This window comes from Colletes latitarsis, chromosome 4 (genome assembly GCF_051014445.1).
Source record: "Colletes latitarsis isolate SP2378_abdomen chromosome 4, iyColLati1, whole genome shotgun sequence".
Taxonomy (NCBI): Eukaryota; Metazoa; Arthropoda; class Insecta; order Hymenoptera; family Colletidae; genus Colletes; species Colletes latitarsis.
Window position 1 is genome coordinate 40819304 of NC_135137.1, and position 14126 is coordinate 40833429.

At 43.3% G+C, this 14126-nt stretch overlaps 1 protein-coding gene across 47 annotated transcripts in view; it reads right to left on the reverse strand.

Moving 5' to 3' along the window:
- Window positions 1–14126, reverse strand: part of Bent (projectin protein bent) — a 69129-nt gene that overhangs the window by 49801 nt on the left and 5202 nt on the right. For 42 of the 47 annotated variants that reach the window (XM_076763648.1, XM_076763646.1, XM_076763645.1 and 39 more), the window contains exons 2-21: window positions 12202–12738; window positions 11907–11928; window positions 9054–9216; window positions 8619–8760; window positions 6682–6817; window positions 5998–6201; window positions 5400–5701; window positions 4387–4604; window positions 3906–4311; window positions 3643–3815; window positions 3388–3558; window positions 3224–3303; window positions 2977–3142; window positions 2491–2685; window positions 1810–1860; window positions 1420–1437; window positions 705–749; window positions 581–616; window positions 441–494; window positions 301–357 (exon numbers count right to left, since the gene is read on the reverse strand). In XM_076763648.1, the coding sequence (XP_076619763.1) occupies window positions 301–357; window positions 441–494; window positions 581–616; window positions 705–749; window positions 1420–1437; window positions 1810–1860; window positions 2491–2685; window positions 2977–3142; window positions 3224–3303; window positions 3388–3558; window positions 3643–3815; window positions 3906–4311; window positions 4387–4604; window positions 5400–5701; window positions 5998–6201; window positions 6682–6817; window positions 8619–8760; window positions 9054–9216; window positions 11907–11928; window positions 12202–12514 (2952 nt within the window). In that variant the 5' untranslated portion in view covers window positions 12515–12738. Of the gene's footprint in view, window positions 1–300; window positions 358–440; window positions 495–580; window positions 617–704; window positions 750–1419; window positions 1438–1809; window positions 1861–2055; window positions 2263–2490; window positions 2686–2976; window positions 3143–3223; window positions 3304–3387; window positions 3559–3642; window positions 3816–3905; window positions 4312–4386; window positions 4611–5399; window positions 5702–5997; window positions 6202–6681; window positions 6818–8618; window positions 8761–9053; window positions 9217–11906; window positions 11929–12201; window positions 12739–14126 lie in introns of those variants that run through there. The other 5 variants (XM_076763655.1, XM_076763613.1, XM_076763651.1 and 2 more) reach the window with 4 other exon arrangements.

The window sequence follows — 14126 nt, forward strand, 5'->3', positions numbered from 1 at the left end:
TTGCAAGTGTTGCACTGTGCATAATTCCAAGGGGTGAAACCTTCCTCCGATAAAATTTCTATGTGTTTTATTTTGGAATCACAGTTGTAAATATTATGTTTATTGTATGTTTGATTGGTCAGTGCTCGTGTACCTTTTCAAAAGAATAGCGTCGCGGTGTCGTGGAGCCATCTTCGCTAATCTACGTGTGTACAAAAAAAAATAAATAAAAATTTGGATATCTAAGAAGTAGCCAAATGTTTTAGCGATGATTGTGAGTTCCTCGAGTGTATGTTTATTCAAATAAATGCTAAGTTTAACCTTTTCCTCGGTTGACACCAGAGAACTTCTTCGGCTTTCCGTTCGCAATTCTTCGACCTGCAATTGAAACAAAAATAAACAAATTAGTATGACGTTTTCTTCCAATCATTTGCAAACGATTTAGTAAACATGACACTCACTCTGCTGATAGACTGCTTGCGAGACACCGTTTTCTCCGCTTTTAACATTGCTTCCTGAAATACAAAGAATCAAGTCGTACCAATACGTAGGCAAGAATATTTCAATATTATAGATTATTTAAACGAAAGCTTATGCTTGCCTCTTTCTTTTCTTCTTGCTTTTTCACGACCTGTTTCTGTAAGCATAAATTTTATTCGATCGAATTACAAGATTCTCGTTATTACACATCGAACGAACTTTAAACTTTCGAAAAACACAATTACCTTTTCCGGTTCCTTCTTTTCCACGACTTTCTCTTCCGGTTTCTTCTACACGTAAAAAAAAGACACGAGGCAGATATTAATATTTTTCATTCACCGTTTAAATACTATAAACTATGGCAAACAAAAATTATATTCCCGAATATTCATACCTTGACCGATTATTCTAAACTATTTACGTCTTACACAAAGTCACAAACAAACTTTAATACGTGCAAGTGTACTTAAAATTCTAAAGAGAACAGAACACAACGCGAAACATGCTGCAAAGGAAAATAGAAGTTTCTAAAATTTCATAGCCCAGCTTCTATGGAAAGGGTAATAAAAATTCTATAAAAGCACTTCACTGGAAACTATAAGCATTTCGTATTGTGTGTGAATAAAATAGCAGTATATATGTGTGAATATCAAGATTCATTAGTAAAGCTGAAAAGAAGAGAATAGTTTGTTTAGTAAAAGCTGAAAGAGAAGGAATAGTTTATTTAGAAAAAGCTGAAAGAGATAGAATAGTTCGTTTAGCAAAAGCTGAAAAAAGCATTTCATATATCAGCCACGCATTAACTCACCAAAATATAACTGCATTAATAAATAATACCGTCACAAGACAGTGCGGTGTTCGCGTAAAGCTCACTAATTGGTCGCAAAGCAATAGAAAGACCGATTTAATAGTTCGAGCGCATACTTTGCCAATTCCGAATGTTCGATACGTATCACTCACCTGAAGAACTTCCAATTTCTGAAACAAACAGGCAAACAATCTCGTTAGGAATAATCACAGGGGATCAAAATATATTTCAACTACTAGTTTGTATTTCTTTTACAGCCGAATGCTTAAGAGTACCTTATGTTATATTTTATAGCTGCGCAACTACAGAATATTATTCATTTATTTTATTCTGCTTGGACAGTAAATGCCATAATAAACACACAGGGAACTGAATCAAACCAAAGGGGCATAAAACATTGGCAAACTCAACGATCACAAGGAACCATATAGGGTTTGTATTTCTAAATCAACATAGTGTAGACGAGTTTCGCGTAGCCATATGAAAACGATAATTTTGCTCGCGAATTTGTGTTCGAAATAAAAACAAAAATTATTTCGTACCTTCTTGGGGCCAGGTTTGTCGATACCATTCTGTTTGTTGTCAGGTATATCCTTGAAAATAATAAAAAAAAATCTTGATACATTTTTCACGGGAAAAAGAATCGCCCGTGGCAAAAAGTATAGAAAAAAATAGTTCAATACGCGTTTCTGTGGACGATCGTGCGAAAATGTGAAGAAATACGTCGAGATGAAAAATTATCGATAATATATGTTTGTGTGAATATGTGTTGCGTGTGTATTGTGTACCTCTGTTTGTGAAACTGTGTCTGATTGTGAGCCTGGTTCTTCGGTAATCGGCTCCGCGACGCTGGATTCGATTACACTCACCACATCCTCTTCTTCTTCCTCCTCCTCGACGATACTTTCCTCGTAATCGTCCTCCTCGTCGTCACTCCAGGGCGAGCTAATTACCTTTTGTATTGCAATATGGAAATGCATTTCTAAAGAGCCGATTTGCCATACCGAACGATACGAAAAGTTAATCTGCTGTACAAATATCGCGAAATCTCCGTAAAGGGAAGAAATTAAGTTTTCGTTCGTGTGATTATGTTTGAAGTGTGTATGTAAGGGACGAATGTAGCGAATGTTAATTACAGTGGTAATTTAAACACTAGGAAAAGGGACACAAAATGTGAGTAAGCCCTTTTGATTGCAGAATTTGCACGATGACAACAGTTTTACCTTCTCTTCTTTCTTTTCTTCCTTCTTTTCTTCTTTCTTTTCCACTTTCTTTTCCACTTTCTTTTCTTCCTTCTTTTCCTCCTTCTTTTCTTCCTTCTTTTCTTCCTTCTTTTCTTCCTTCTTTTCCTCCTTGACCTCCTCCTTCTTTTCAACCTTCTTCTTCTTCTTTTCTTCCTCTTCCTCCTCCTCCTTCTTCTACAATATGCACGAGGAATGGCATGCAACATTCAGGGGTAACAACCGTTTCGCGGAAACACGTTTTATTGCCACTGGGGGTTTCAATTTAGGGAGTAACATCAACGATTCTGGGGATTGACTAGTTTCAATCGAGATTCTTTAAAGTTATAACACGACAGGAGGAATTGTAACACTGAACGACAGAGGGGTGATTTTAAACAGAGACAGGACAGAATTCCCTTCTGAATAACAAATTTTAAATAACGAATAAAACATAAATTGTATTTCTGAGGTCCCCAAATTTCTTACCTTGACAACCAGTCGGGCGGACGATTCGTCTTGGCCGAACTCATTGCTGACCACAACCTTGTAAGTTCCAGAGAACGAAGTGGTGGTGGATGAAATGTTCAATTTCATATCCGTGCCGTTAAAGGATATCATAACGTCCTTGGAGGATTTTATTACCGTCGAGTCTCTGTAAAAATAATCACATAGATCGGTCTAAACAAGAGTACAGATGAAATACGGTACCGTTCATATTGATTGATTAATTCACCTGTACCACGTGATGGTCACTTTACGATCTAGCTTCGAGAGACTAGCGACGAACTCGATCGATTTGCCTTCCTCGATCGTCTGTGAACCCGATGGGAAATATTTATTTTAATCATTTCATTGATTAATCATACTCAGCACATTTTAGGGGCCAGTAGAACTTACCACGGACTTGAGACCGGACGCGATCTTTGGTTTCTCGCCTTCCTCCATAATTTCCGTCACTTCCACAACCTGGGACGTTGCTTCACCTTTCTCGTTACGAGCTACCAACTTGTAGATACCCTTGTCGGTGGCTGACACTTGCTCGATTTCTAACTTCACAGCGAATTCTCCCTACGAAAGTAATAAATTTTCTCTTTGATTCTTCCTCTGTATTCTTCCTCTTCGATCTTTCGAGAAATTACGATTGTTACGCACCTCTTTCACTTGTTCCACGTGCACTTTGTGCCTGGTGTCCTCCTTGACGGCTTGCGTTTCTTTGAACCAAGTGCAATCCGGCGTGAACTTGGAAAGGACGTGACACTCCACTATCACCGTCCTCTTCTTCACGATCTTCACGACCTTTGGTTTCTCCTTAATCACAGGTATAACTGGAATCGTAGATCAGAAACGCGCGATAAATACTCGACGACCAGAGTCAGGATCAAGAATTCAAGGAAGACTATGGGAATATAGCTTACTTTCAACGTTAAGCGTAAGATTGGCGTTCAGTTCCCCGAGGGCGTTCTTGATGTTGCATTTGTACAAGCCAGAATCCTCTGGGCCGGGATCGTTCAGGGTCAATTTAATATAGTAAATATCTTCCTTCTCCTGGATAATACTGATCGAGATTTTCGAAGACTCCTTCACCACCTGGCCGGCGTGAGTCCACACGATTTCTGGTTTCGGGTTCGCCTTCACTTTGCAATCCATTATTACGAGTTTGCCCTGATTTTGCGACTGTATGCGCGGCTTCTCGACGAAGGTCGGACCGTCACCTTCCGGTTCCGGCTCGGCCTCGATGTTCAGGTTCAGATTCGCGTTGCTCTCGCCGTATTCGTTTTGCACGTGACACCTGTATGTGCCGCCGTCTGGCGCCGAAGGGTCCTGCAGACATTTTAATTCTCATCTATCGAGACTCCATTCGACGTTTAGACGTTAGAAATTCGTATCGTTGCTCACCTTGATCTCCATGATTAATTCGTAAACGTCCTCCTCGACGGTCTTCGTCTTGATCGAGATCTTGGAGGATTCCTTGACGACGTTGGTCCCGCGGAACCACGTGACTTCCGGCTTGGGGTTCGCCTTGCATTTGCACTTCATCGTGATCAAGGTACCGGTTTCGTTCGGAATGATACGCGGTTTCTCGACGAACGTCGGCGCGAAACCAGGTCCTTCTTCTGCATCTTGGGAAGATCCACGATTAGGCAGGATCGCGTGTCAAAGGGTCGGGGTCCGGCGGCTGCCGCGTACTCGGCCGGAAACCGTCTCCCCGGATCGCAATTCCCGGCGAAACGACGCGGGGAATTGAGATCGGGCCGCCGAGAAAGGGTTTCGATCTCGGTTCCCTTTCGCGATTAGTCAAAATCTCGACGATGTTAGTTCACTGCCTTTCTCCGATCCTCACCTGAATTTCCGGGGACGTCCGATTTCTCTCGAAATTCAGACCAGAATCGAGAAGTTAAGAAGCAACGAGAGAAGGACTCCACGATTAGTTAGCGATAGCGCAACGTACTTACCTTCCCTCGGCAAACGATGCACCTGGAAAACCTATCCCGTTTTTCGTACGCGCGCGCGCGCGCCAATTACGCGAAACACTGTTCTCGCGTACGGGGAACGATCCCGAGAGGAAAAACGTGCTAGGAGACAGAACGAACGGGTTCGAGGGGGTCTTCTCGTTGGTCTCTCTGGCCGATTCACAAAAAACAAAACGTCTCGAACATTCGAGTAAAAGTATCGTTCCGCGATGGAAAAGATCGATGGTCTTTTCGCGATCGAGGTCGGAGATTTTGGTGAAATTGATGTACGAGGTGATCCGCGCGAGATTGGTAAAAATTGGTAAAAACCGGAAGGTGTATCAATTTCATCGAAATCCCTGAGATACGTCGCTTTCGCGCGAAACGATCCAAACGTGAAATAGAAAGTGTGGAGGAACCAACGAGAACTGCTTCTTTCTTGCATCGAGAAGGACTTGCCTTGGAAGTTGAGGGAGATGTTGGCGTTACTCTCGCCAAAGTTGTTAAACGCGTTGCATCGGTAATTTCCACCGTCGGCCTTGGTCGGATTCGAGATCTCGAGCGTGAGCAAATACGTGTCCTTGCCGGTCGCCTTGCGTGACATCTTGACGCGTTTGCTGTCGGCGATCGGTTTCTGTCCTTGGTACCAGGTTATGTCCGGTACCGGGTGCGCTTCCAGGATACACTCCATAATCAAGATGTCGCCCTCCTGTCGGATTGTCGGTTTCTTCGGAAAACGCGGCGGCTTACCGTCCGGTATTCTGCGTGAATCGATACGTCAGACACAAATCGATCTCCGTCGCGCGGAGATCGGATCTGCCGCGGTTGATCCCCGTTCGATCGTCGAGCTTTCCGCTCGACGCGTCGCTAGGACGTTTCGGAATCTCTCGTACGCAAACTGGCTTTTGTAAAAATACAATAACTCGGTGGAAATAGAATTTAAATTGGGGGATGAAAATGTTGGAGCGTAATATCTTGCTCGAAAACGAGTTGTTATTGTTTCCGAAAGTCTAGCGACGCGAGGATCGGGCGTCTCGACGACGTCGTCGATGCATACTTTAGCTTGTCACCCCCCTCGAAGTTCAAATTAATCGTCGCCACTCCCTGGCCGTGCTTGTTCTTCGCGACGGCTCTGTACTCGCCGGCGTCGCCTTTCGCCACGTTATCGATCTTTAATCTCGCGAGGTGGTAGAGCTTCTGATCGAGTTCCAAAGACATGGTGTATCTTCCTCCTTCTTTCACCTCGTCGGTACCGTGATACCTGAATTCGTGCGCATCAAAACGTGCTGCATGCTCAATGCTTGTCAGATAGTAACGCGATTGGAAGTACGCGACGATTCGCCAACGAAAGATACTGCTTCTACTATTTTCTTTGTTATCTCTTCTTTTTCATTTCGATACTATGATACACGGGGATACTTGCAAGGGAAACATACCGTGCTCGGTACAGGTTTTAATCTAACTTCAGCGGATCTGTACAACAGCCAAAGATACTCCGTATTCTCTTATCGGTCAAAGTTTACGTTGAGGTGTTTTCAAGGAAGAAATCTACTACCGATAAAAAAAGATAAACGTTGATTATATTTGGCAATTCTACGCATCTGTCGAGTTATATTAAAATCGGCTATCGATCCTTTCGTTATGTTCGCTGAGACATGCGTGTGTGGAGAGCTACGAAGGGGCACTAAAAAGGGCCGCGTGTTGGCGTACTTCCGCGTGCACTGGAACACGAAATCCTTACCACTTGACACTCGGTTTCGGATCGCCGACTAATCGGCATTCGAAGGTGATGGTGTTACCGTCGTCGGATTGCCTTATTACCGGTCGTTCGGTGAAGGTCGGTTTAATACCGTCGTCGGGTACGGGCGCCTCGTCGCCTACGTTGACACAAACGAATCTACGTGTCGACATCCCTTTACATTATCTTTTCGTTACGCTTAATCCCTTCGCATCCTTATCGTGTCTCGTTTAACGCGCATCGTGTCGACTTCGATCGTCGACGATATCTTCAACCTGGTTGCGGAAGGTTTAAGCCCTTCGATCCAAGGTCAGAGCTACGTATCGATTCGATTTTTTTTTTTACGCTGCACACACCCCATCCTCGCTGCATTACCGGAACTGTACCTTACTTCTATTTCCGTACGAACGGATTTACAAAAAAGTACGATCAACGGTAAATCGTCCGACATCCGCCTGCCAGGCCGACATCTCGTAACTTAGGTTGCTTTCATCGACATTGTTTTATTCGTTCGCAAGGTACGCGTTTCACCTTCGTTCTTTCTCTTCCCTATCGCGATCGGTGCCCGGATAATTGACGCAGATCGATGTGTACGAGAGAGTTCGACGCACGAGGAATCTCAAGATTCTACTTTGTCGAGCGAAAAAATAGAATTTCTTGGTTTTGCATTCGTTCAAGAATTACCTATTTCTCGAGCCGCCAAAGTAGAGATTCCAGGAGTACGGTGAATTAATTACTGTTAAGTTTCTTAGATCGTCTACGACAAAGCTCACGGTACATTTACCACTCCACGAAAATCCTCAACGAACGCAACAGTTGGTTAAACACGTTAAACGAGTAATCAAAGAACAGTCTACTAATTGTTTCGGTTACGAGATCGAGTCTCATTTAGTAAAGTAAACGATTAATCGCTAAATTGAAAGAAACACATCTAAACGTGTGAGGTGAGCGTGTGAAAAACATGTGCGTGTGCGCGCGCTTGTGCGTTTTGTTTTTTATTATGACTCTCGATTAATAATTGCATGATCGCGATGGCGGACATGTCGATGATCCACACGGCAAACATATGGCTCCCGCGAATGAAAATATAAAAAAATGTTCGTGATTATAGCAACCTAACGAAGCGTCAGCGCGAGGCCGATTCGCATTCCGTGCACCGATCCAATTATTATGCGTTATTAATCGTTGCGCCGATTTTGGTATCGAAATGAAGACGATCGGGTGCGTGGAATGCCAATCGAAATTAATACGCGATTCAAGCAGCATTTCGTTACAGACATTAAATTAGACTCTGATTCTGCAGTATACGCTCTCTCACGAACGGTCCTCTTGTTCCTTTTTAGTCGATCAACAACGGTTCAACCGGGCTGTATATCGTCGCTCCGTCGAGCAGACAATCGATACGTGCTCATTGCTCGACCGAGATAAACCATTAAAAAATAAACATACGTACGGATGAAAAAATAGAGAATGGAAGAGAGAAAGTAACTAGGAAAAAAAAATAACAGAATAAACAAGGCGGGACGAACGGAAAAAATAAATAATAAAACAGCGTGGTGACGAATTAGACGTGACAAGAAAGTGGGGTGGACGTTGAGATCAAAGTAGAGTTGTAGATAGGATCATCGATATACATCCCGAATGAGTAGATGCAAAGAAAAAAAAAGAATGAAAGATGGAAGCCGGATGATCTGTTTACATTTGTTTCGGAATGCACTTTGTGCATTCGATACTTCAAGTTTATTTCAATTGGATAATCATTCGAATAAGTATGCATTAAAAAATAAAACATATATACGCGTAAACATCGAGAAAAAGATCGTTCGAACGCTGTTATAAGAAAATTAAGCGTGAGCAAACAAATGTAAACTGCGTTATCACCGGTAATCGAATACACAGGTAGCGACAGATCATTTTTGCGAATTTTATGTGACACTTACTGTCGAAGTTTAAGGAAATGGTGGCGTTAGACTCGCCGAGCTCGTTCTTCGCGGTGACCTTGTATTTACCAGCATCCTCGACGGTCACATTTTTTATTTCCAAAGTCGCGAAGTACGAGTGGCCATCTTTGTCGACGGTTAGCTAAAATTGTTTCAGAATTTAGGCGTTGCAAATATCGAGGTAACCATAGTACGACTTGACCTTGCTCAAAATCGACCCTCTCCCTAAATATGAATTTCCTTCAAACTTTGCGTATCCGCAGAAACTAAATCGAACTTGGAAGCTGAATAAACCGAGTTCTACGTAGAATTGGCAGTATTTAACGTCGTTACTTTGTAACGCGACGTCTCGTTACGCAAACAAACAGATTTTGTGTAAGGTCCTTCGCAACATAGTGGACGAACAAAGACTGTAATCGATACGAGTTGGCTAACCTTATGCCTCGATGAGTCTTTGACCATATTTCCATCGTGAAACCACGTAACTTTTGGCGTGGGATCGGCTGTGATGCGACATTCGAAAAGTAGTCGTTTACCATCGTCTTCTTGTCTGATAGCAGGCTTTTTCGCGAAAGTTGGCGCGATGCCGTCGATTTGTCTGCAAACGTGTAATCGAAACGTTTAAATAGGATTATCGAGAAACCTTTGAACGTGAATTATCACGCGGGCACACCCATCTATAATTTAGTGTTAACAAAACTTTGTCATGTTTATTGCACCTAAAACAAACGATCGTGCAATGTTAGATACCGGCCACCTGGCCAGTGGAATAGGTCGGCTCTGGGTCAGACGCAACGAAATTTTTATGCGATCGTAAAGTACCGGTGCACGATCGATCGTACGCCAAAAACGTCTTGTGCACAAGGATGTTTCGTGTCGCGTCTCGGTTACTATTGTCGTTACACATCGGAGTATCTGTCCACGAGATACAAAACCGCGACAAGATTTGGCAACGCGGAGAAACCATTTTCTACGCTCGGCGACTCCGCCAGTGGATCCACTGTGATTTTCACAGAGCCCGATGCCAGGAATAACTTTTGTTTTGCTTAGACAGCACTGTCTACGAACGAGCGATATCAACTGTGGCCTCGTTGTTACCTAGCAGGAAGAGAACGATTGCTCGTTTTACAGACTAATAAGAGCCACTTTAAAAGTCGGGTTCAACACCCTCCTTTCATTCAAGACGTTTCGGACAGGGATTTCCTGGAAACTGTTGCGTCGTCGACGACGCCATTCTACGAGACAGAATTTTCTGCCCGAATTTTTAAACGCAAATCGAAGTACAACACTGTTTGAAGAGAATGAACAAACCTTGTATCTTTGTTATTTTTTAATAATGCTATTTATAGAGGGTGGGGCGGAGTGGGTGGGTAGAGGGTGATTCTACATTGAAAACTGAGTAGAAAAGAAAGAGTAAAGTTTTTTCGTTCGAGGCCTCGTTCTCGAGAAAATCGACGTTGCGAATGTAACTCGACGCAAGTAGAAAAATAGATTACTGGTCAGACGGCGTCAGCCGATCATATGTCATATCACTTGTATCCGACTTTTCAAATTATCTCGAAAACGAAGGCTGGAACGAGAAAATGTTATTCTTTCTTTTTTGTTTGTTTTTGCACGTGGAACCACCCTGTGCCGGGTTGAGTCGCTCCTCCCACCCACAGCCTGTATATATCGTCAAGAATGATTATAAATTCGATATAAATGACAGTGTTAAAAACTAGCAAAGAGCGAAGGTCTTTTCTAAATAAACAGACGATAGAGAAGGCGTTAGAAATTAATTAGTTGCGAATAGAGCGACCTTCCACGACGTGAAAAAATAAAGAAATGGAGCCCGATCGTAAAAGCAATAAGTTCGCGCGAGAGGAAAGTGCGGTAGCAGACGTCAGGCAACTAACTTTAGCGAAGAAGTAGGCTGCAGCTGTTTCCTCCGACTTCCACGCTATAGTCGATCGGTCGATTAGGTTTCAGACGGACCGACGGAAAAATTCCATTCGTCCTCGTCATTTTTTTTTTTTGCTTTTTTCCACGGAACGTTCGCTCGAGCCAAGCCGGGGGCCTAATATTCGCGTACGTTTCGCGTTAAACGCTCGCGTTACTTTTAGAAATTCTAGGGAATCATGTCTGTCGATCCGATCCGAAAATATAACGCGTCTCGTCGAGCGCCTCGTCATGCCCCGGAGAAGCAACTTTCGACCCAATTTCTATTTATCCGCGAGATTCGAGAGAATCACCGTCGAAAAACAAACAACCGGTTCGCGAAAGCTTTCAACGGGTTTCGAACCGATCGATTCCATCCGAAAGGAACGCGAAGTTTAGAAAAATATCGTGGAATCTACGAGGCACGTTTGAATGGAAATATTCGTGCAAGAAACGTCGTCGGATAATTATAAATCCGTTCCCGGAACAAATGTCGCCGGTTAAAGGAACGAGAATGAAAATAGAGAAGGAGAGGGCTTCTCGATTCTATTTTCACGTCGACCAGTCAGCCCCTTATGCGTGGGCAGAAGAAGAAAATTGAGCGATCGGTCAGCTAGAAGAGCCATAGCTGTTGGGTTTCTCTTATCGGACGTGCTCGCGCGCGCGCCAGCGCACGTGAACGCACCCAAAAATAGCGAGCATTCCGCGACGGTTATTTTTACTCAACCGCATTTGATGTGCACCTAAACATTATCAACGAAACCGTTCGTTGCGACTCGATCGTTCGTTAGATCGTTTGTTCGATACCAATAGATCGGTGGTTCTTAATCTACCTGATTCGCGACATTATACGATAGCTATTGCGTCTCATACACATAGAGTAATTACAAGCTTTCTTAACCAAGTCGCTGACAAGTTGGTCTTGGAACGAAACATTTGCTAGAAGTGAAACTAAAACAGCCTTAGAGGATTCTGATGATCCTAAGATTATCCTCGTCCTATAGAGAGATCTAAGTTTTCATTTCCATCGGAAAGGGATCCGTGCAATAAAGGGTTGGGAACCACTGGCACAGTGATCTTCGACGGACGACGGTTAGTGTGTATAAACTAAAAATCCATCAAGAAACAAAAACACACGCTCGCGAAGAGCAAGCCGGAACACTCACCCACTTCTAATGGATTCCTCCGCAGCTAAAATCACACACAAAAAAGACAGCATAATAAGCGAGGCAAATGAATGGTAAAACGCGCAAGAAATTAAATTGTAAGAAGCATTAGGAATAAAAACAAATCAGCGAGAATTAAAAGATAGAGCCTAGAGAAGCGACAAACGATCTCGTCGTTCAAAAACCGTAAGATCGGCGGACTTACTTTTCCCTAGGCTCGTCGACGGCTGTAAAACAAATTTTATTTCAATTCGGAAATTTCGATTAAACACGGGTGAGATGTAAAACACTGGGTTTATCATTTAGGCTCGTAACGATAGTCGAAAACCTCCTTATAAGGGGAGTCAAACCCTTAAAATGAAATATATCTACATTATAAAAAAAAAAAATATTGAATTGTATTCGTAACAAAGATGGCGTAAGCTCTTAGGAGAGTCAGGATTCGAGTGACGAGCCTAATGTAAGGTCGAGTGGCACCGATAGACAAAGGCTCTACTCACGACTGAAATTAAGGTTAATCGAAGCCGCGACCTCGCCCATCTTGTTCTTGGCCTTGACCTTGTAGAGGCCAGCGTCGGTCTCGATGACATCGTCGAGCTCCAGAACGACCAGGAACTTGTTCGTCCCGATGCTCTGCATCCGGAAGTTGGTCCTGTCGTCCGGACTTAGCTCCGTCTCGCCTCGAAACCATGATATATCCGGTTTCGGCGCGCTGACCAGCTGACACTCGAAGATCAACCGGTTCCCGTCGTCCTCCTGCCTAAGCTGCGGCTTCTGGGTGAAGCTTGGCGCGAAATCGTCGGCGACCCCCATGGTGACGGGTCGCCTTCGCACCTCCCTTTACCGCAAACTTCCTCGGGGTGGCACGCCACCCTTCTACCTTCGAGATCGAAAACTCTGCACGCGGCTGCTCTCTTCGCTGTCACGGTCGAAGAAAAATCTGGACGACCTCCTCAGGAACGGTTCAAACGGCGCCGACCCGCGGCACCATCCAACCTTTCGTGTGCTCCCTCCTGTCGATAGTGTCCTCCTTACACCTGATTAATTAACAATCGTTTCCTTCAAATATTACCGATGGAACTGATATCGATACCATGCAATGAAATACAAATAATTATATTCAGAAAATAAGCTTGATAGCTGACAGGTGGTATTATCCTGTTCGCAATAAATAAATTGGTATGGCAGTGTTGCACTAGAAGAAAACATTCTGTCGCGCGTTGCATAATAATATCGGATTACCGAGAGTTCACAACATCGTACGCGACTGTCGGGGATTTCGTGTATCTGTTTTTGTTGGATTTTCCAAGCTTACGGTCGGCTAACTTTTCTAGTCGTTAGCAACGCCGCGTAACCGTTGAAATGCAAGATTAATCGCCCGAGAGATTAAGAAGTCGGACGGGGAACAAGATTCGAGGAGAGTCTCCAGTTTCAAAATCGCAGGTAACGCGAGCCAAATTATAATATTTCACGCGTTACATTCAAATTCAAGAAATGATATATCGCGGCTAACAAATTCAAAATAGATCTTTATGTAATTCGACGAGAAGCTCCTTGTCCTCGCCGTAATCTTTACGTTCCTACTATATTCAATTATTCGAGTATTACTTAGAACAACGCGAATCGTTATGTTAGTGATTGGTCTACTATTAATCTAAAGGTAAATTCAATAAGTTAGTCGTGGCTTGTATCGACTCATACACATTAAGTTCTAGTGTCTTTCATTCTCGATCTCGGGGAACGATTTTCGATCGTTGAAAATCGAATTTCGACCACGGTTGATACCGATTTCCGATGGCAGGTGAATCGACCGATTAAAATAGGAGAAGAATGACTCGAAGCTGTGAAAAACAATCAGCGGATGGAGATTGACCGTGGCGAACGGCGAATTTTCGTGGAATCCGTGACTCCAAACATATTTTCCAAGACGTCCAAGGCCGAACAATGACGTAACACCTCTATTATTAATGCGACTCTTGGCTCGAAAATAGGTGGACCAGTTATCTTGGTAATCGGTTATTATGTTTGGCATCTATCGTGGAAACGCAGACATTTAGGTCGCGATACAACTCGCGAATCGAACGGACGTTTCGAAAGGGTAGGAAAGACTTTCCCAACGTCAACTTCCTGCAGACGCGTACTTCCTACTTATCGAGTTCATGCTTGGGCACTGAGCACATACCTGGAATAACAGAGGGACAAAACTTTAAAACGAGTAAAGGATACCATTAATCAAAACTTAAAATTCCAGTAACGAATAAAACATGAGTGTCCATTTGTTACTCGTTGAATAAACTTTGCAATTTGAATTATACAATGAAATAAATATCTTTAGGGGTTGGTCCTGTAATGCGAATGGAATTTTCTTAGTCTCTGTAAAGGCAAAGTCCAACGACTGCAATTGGAAATGTACAGTGGTGTTACG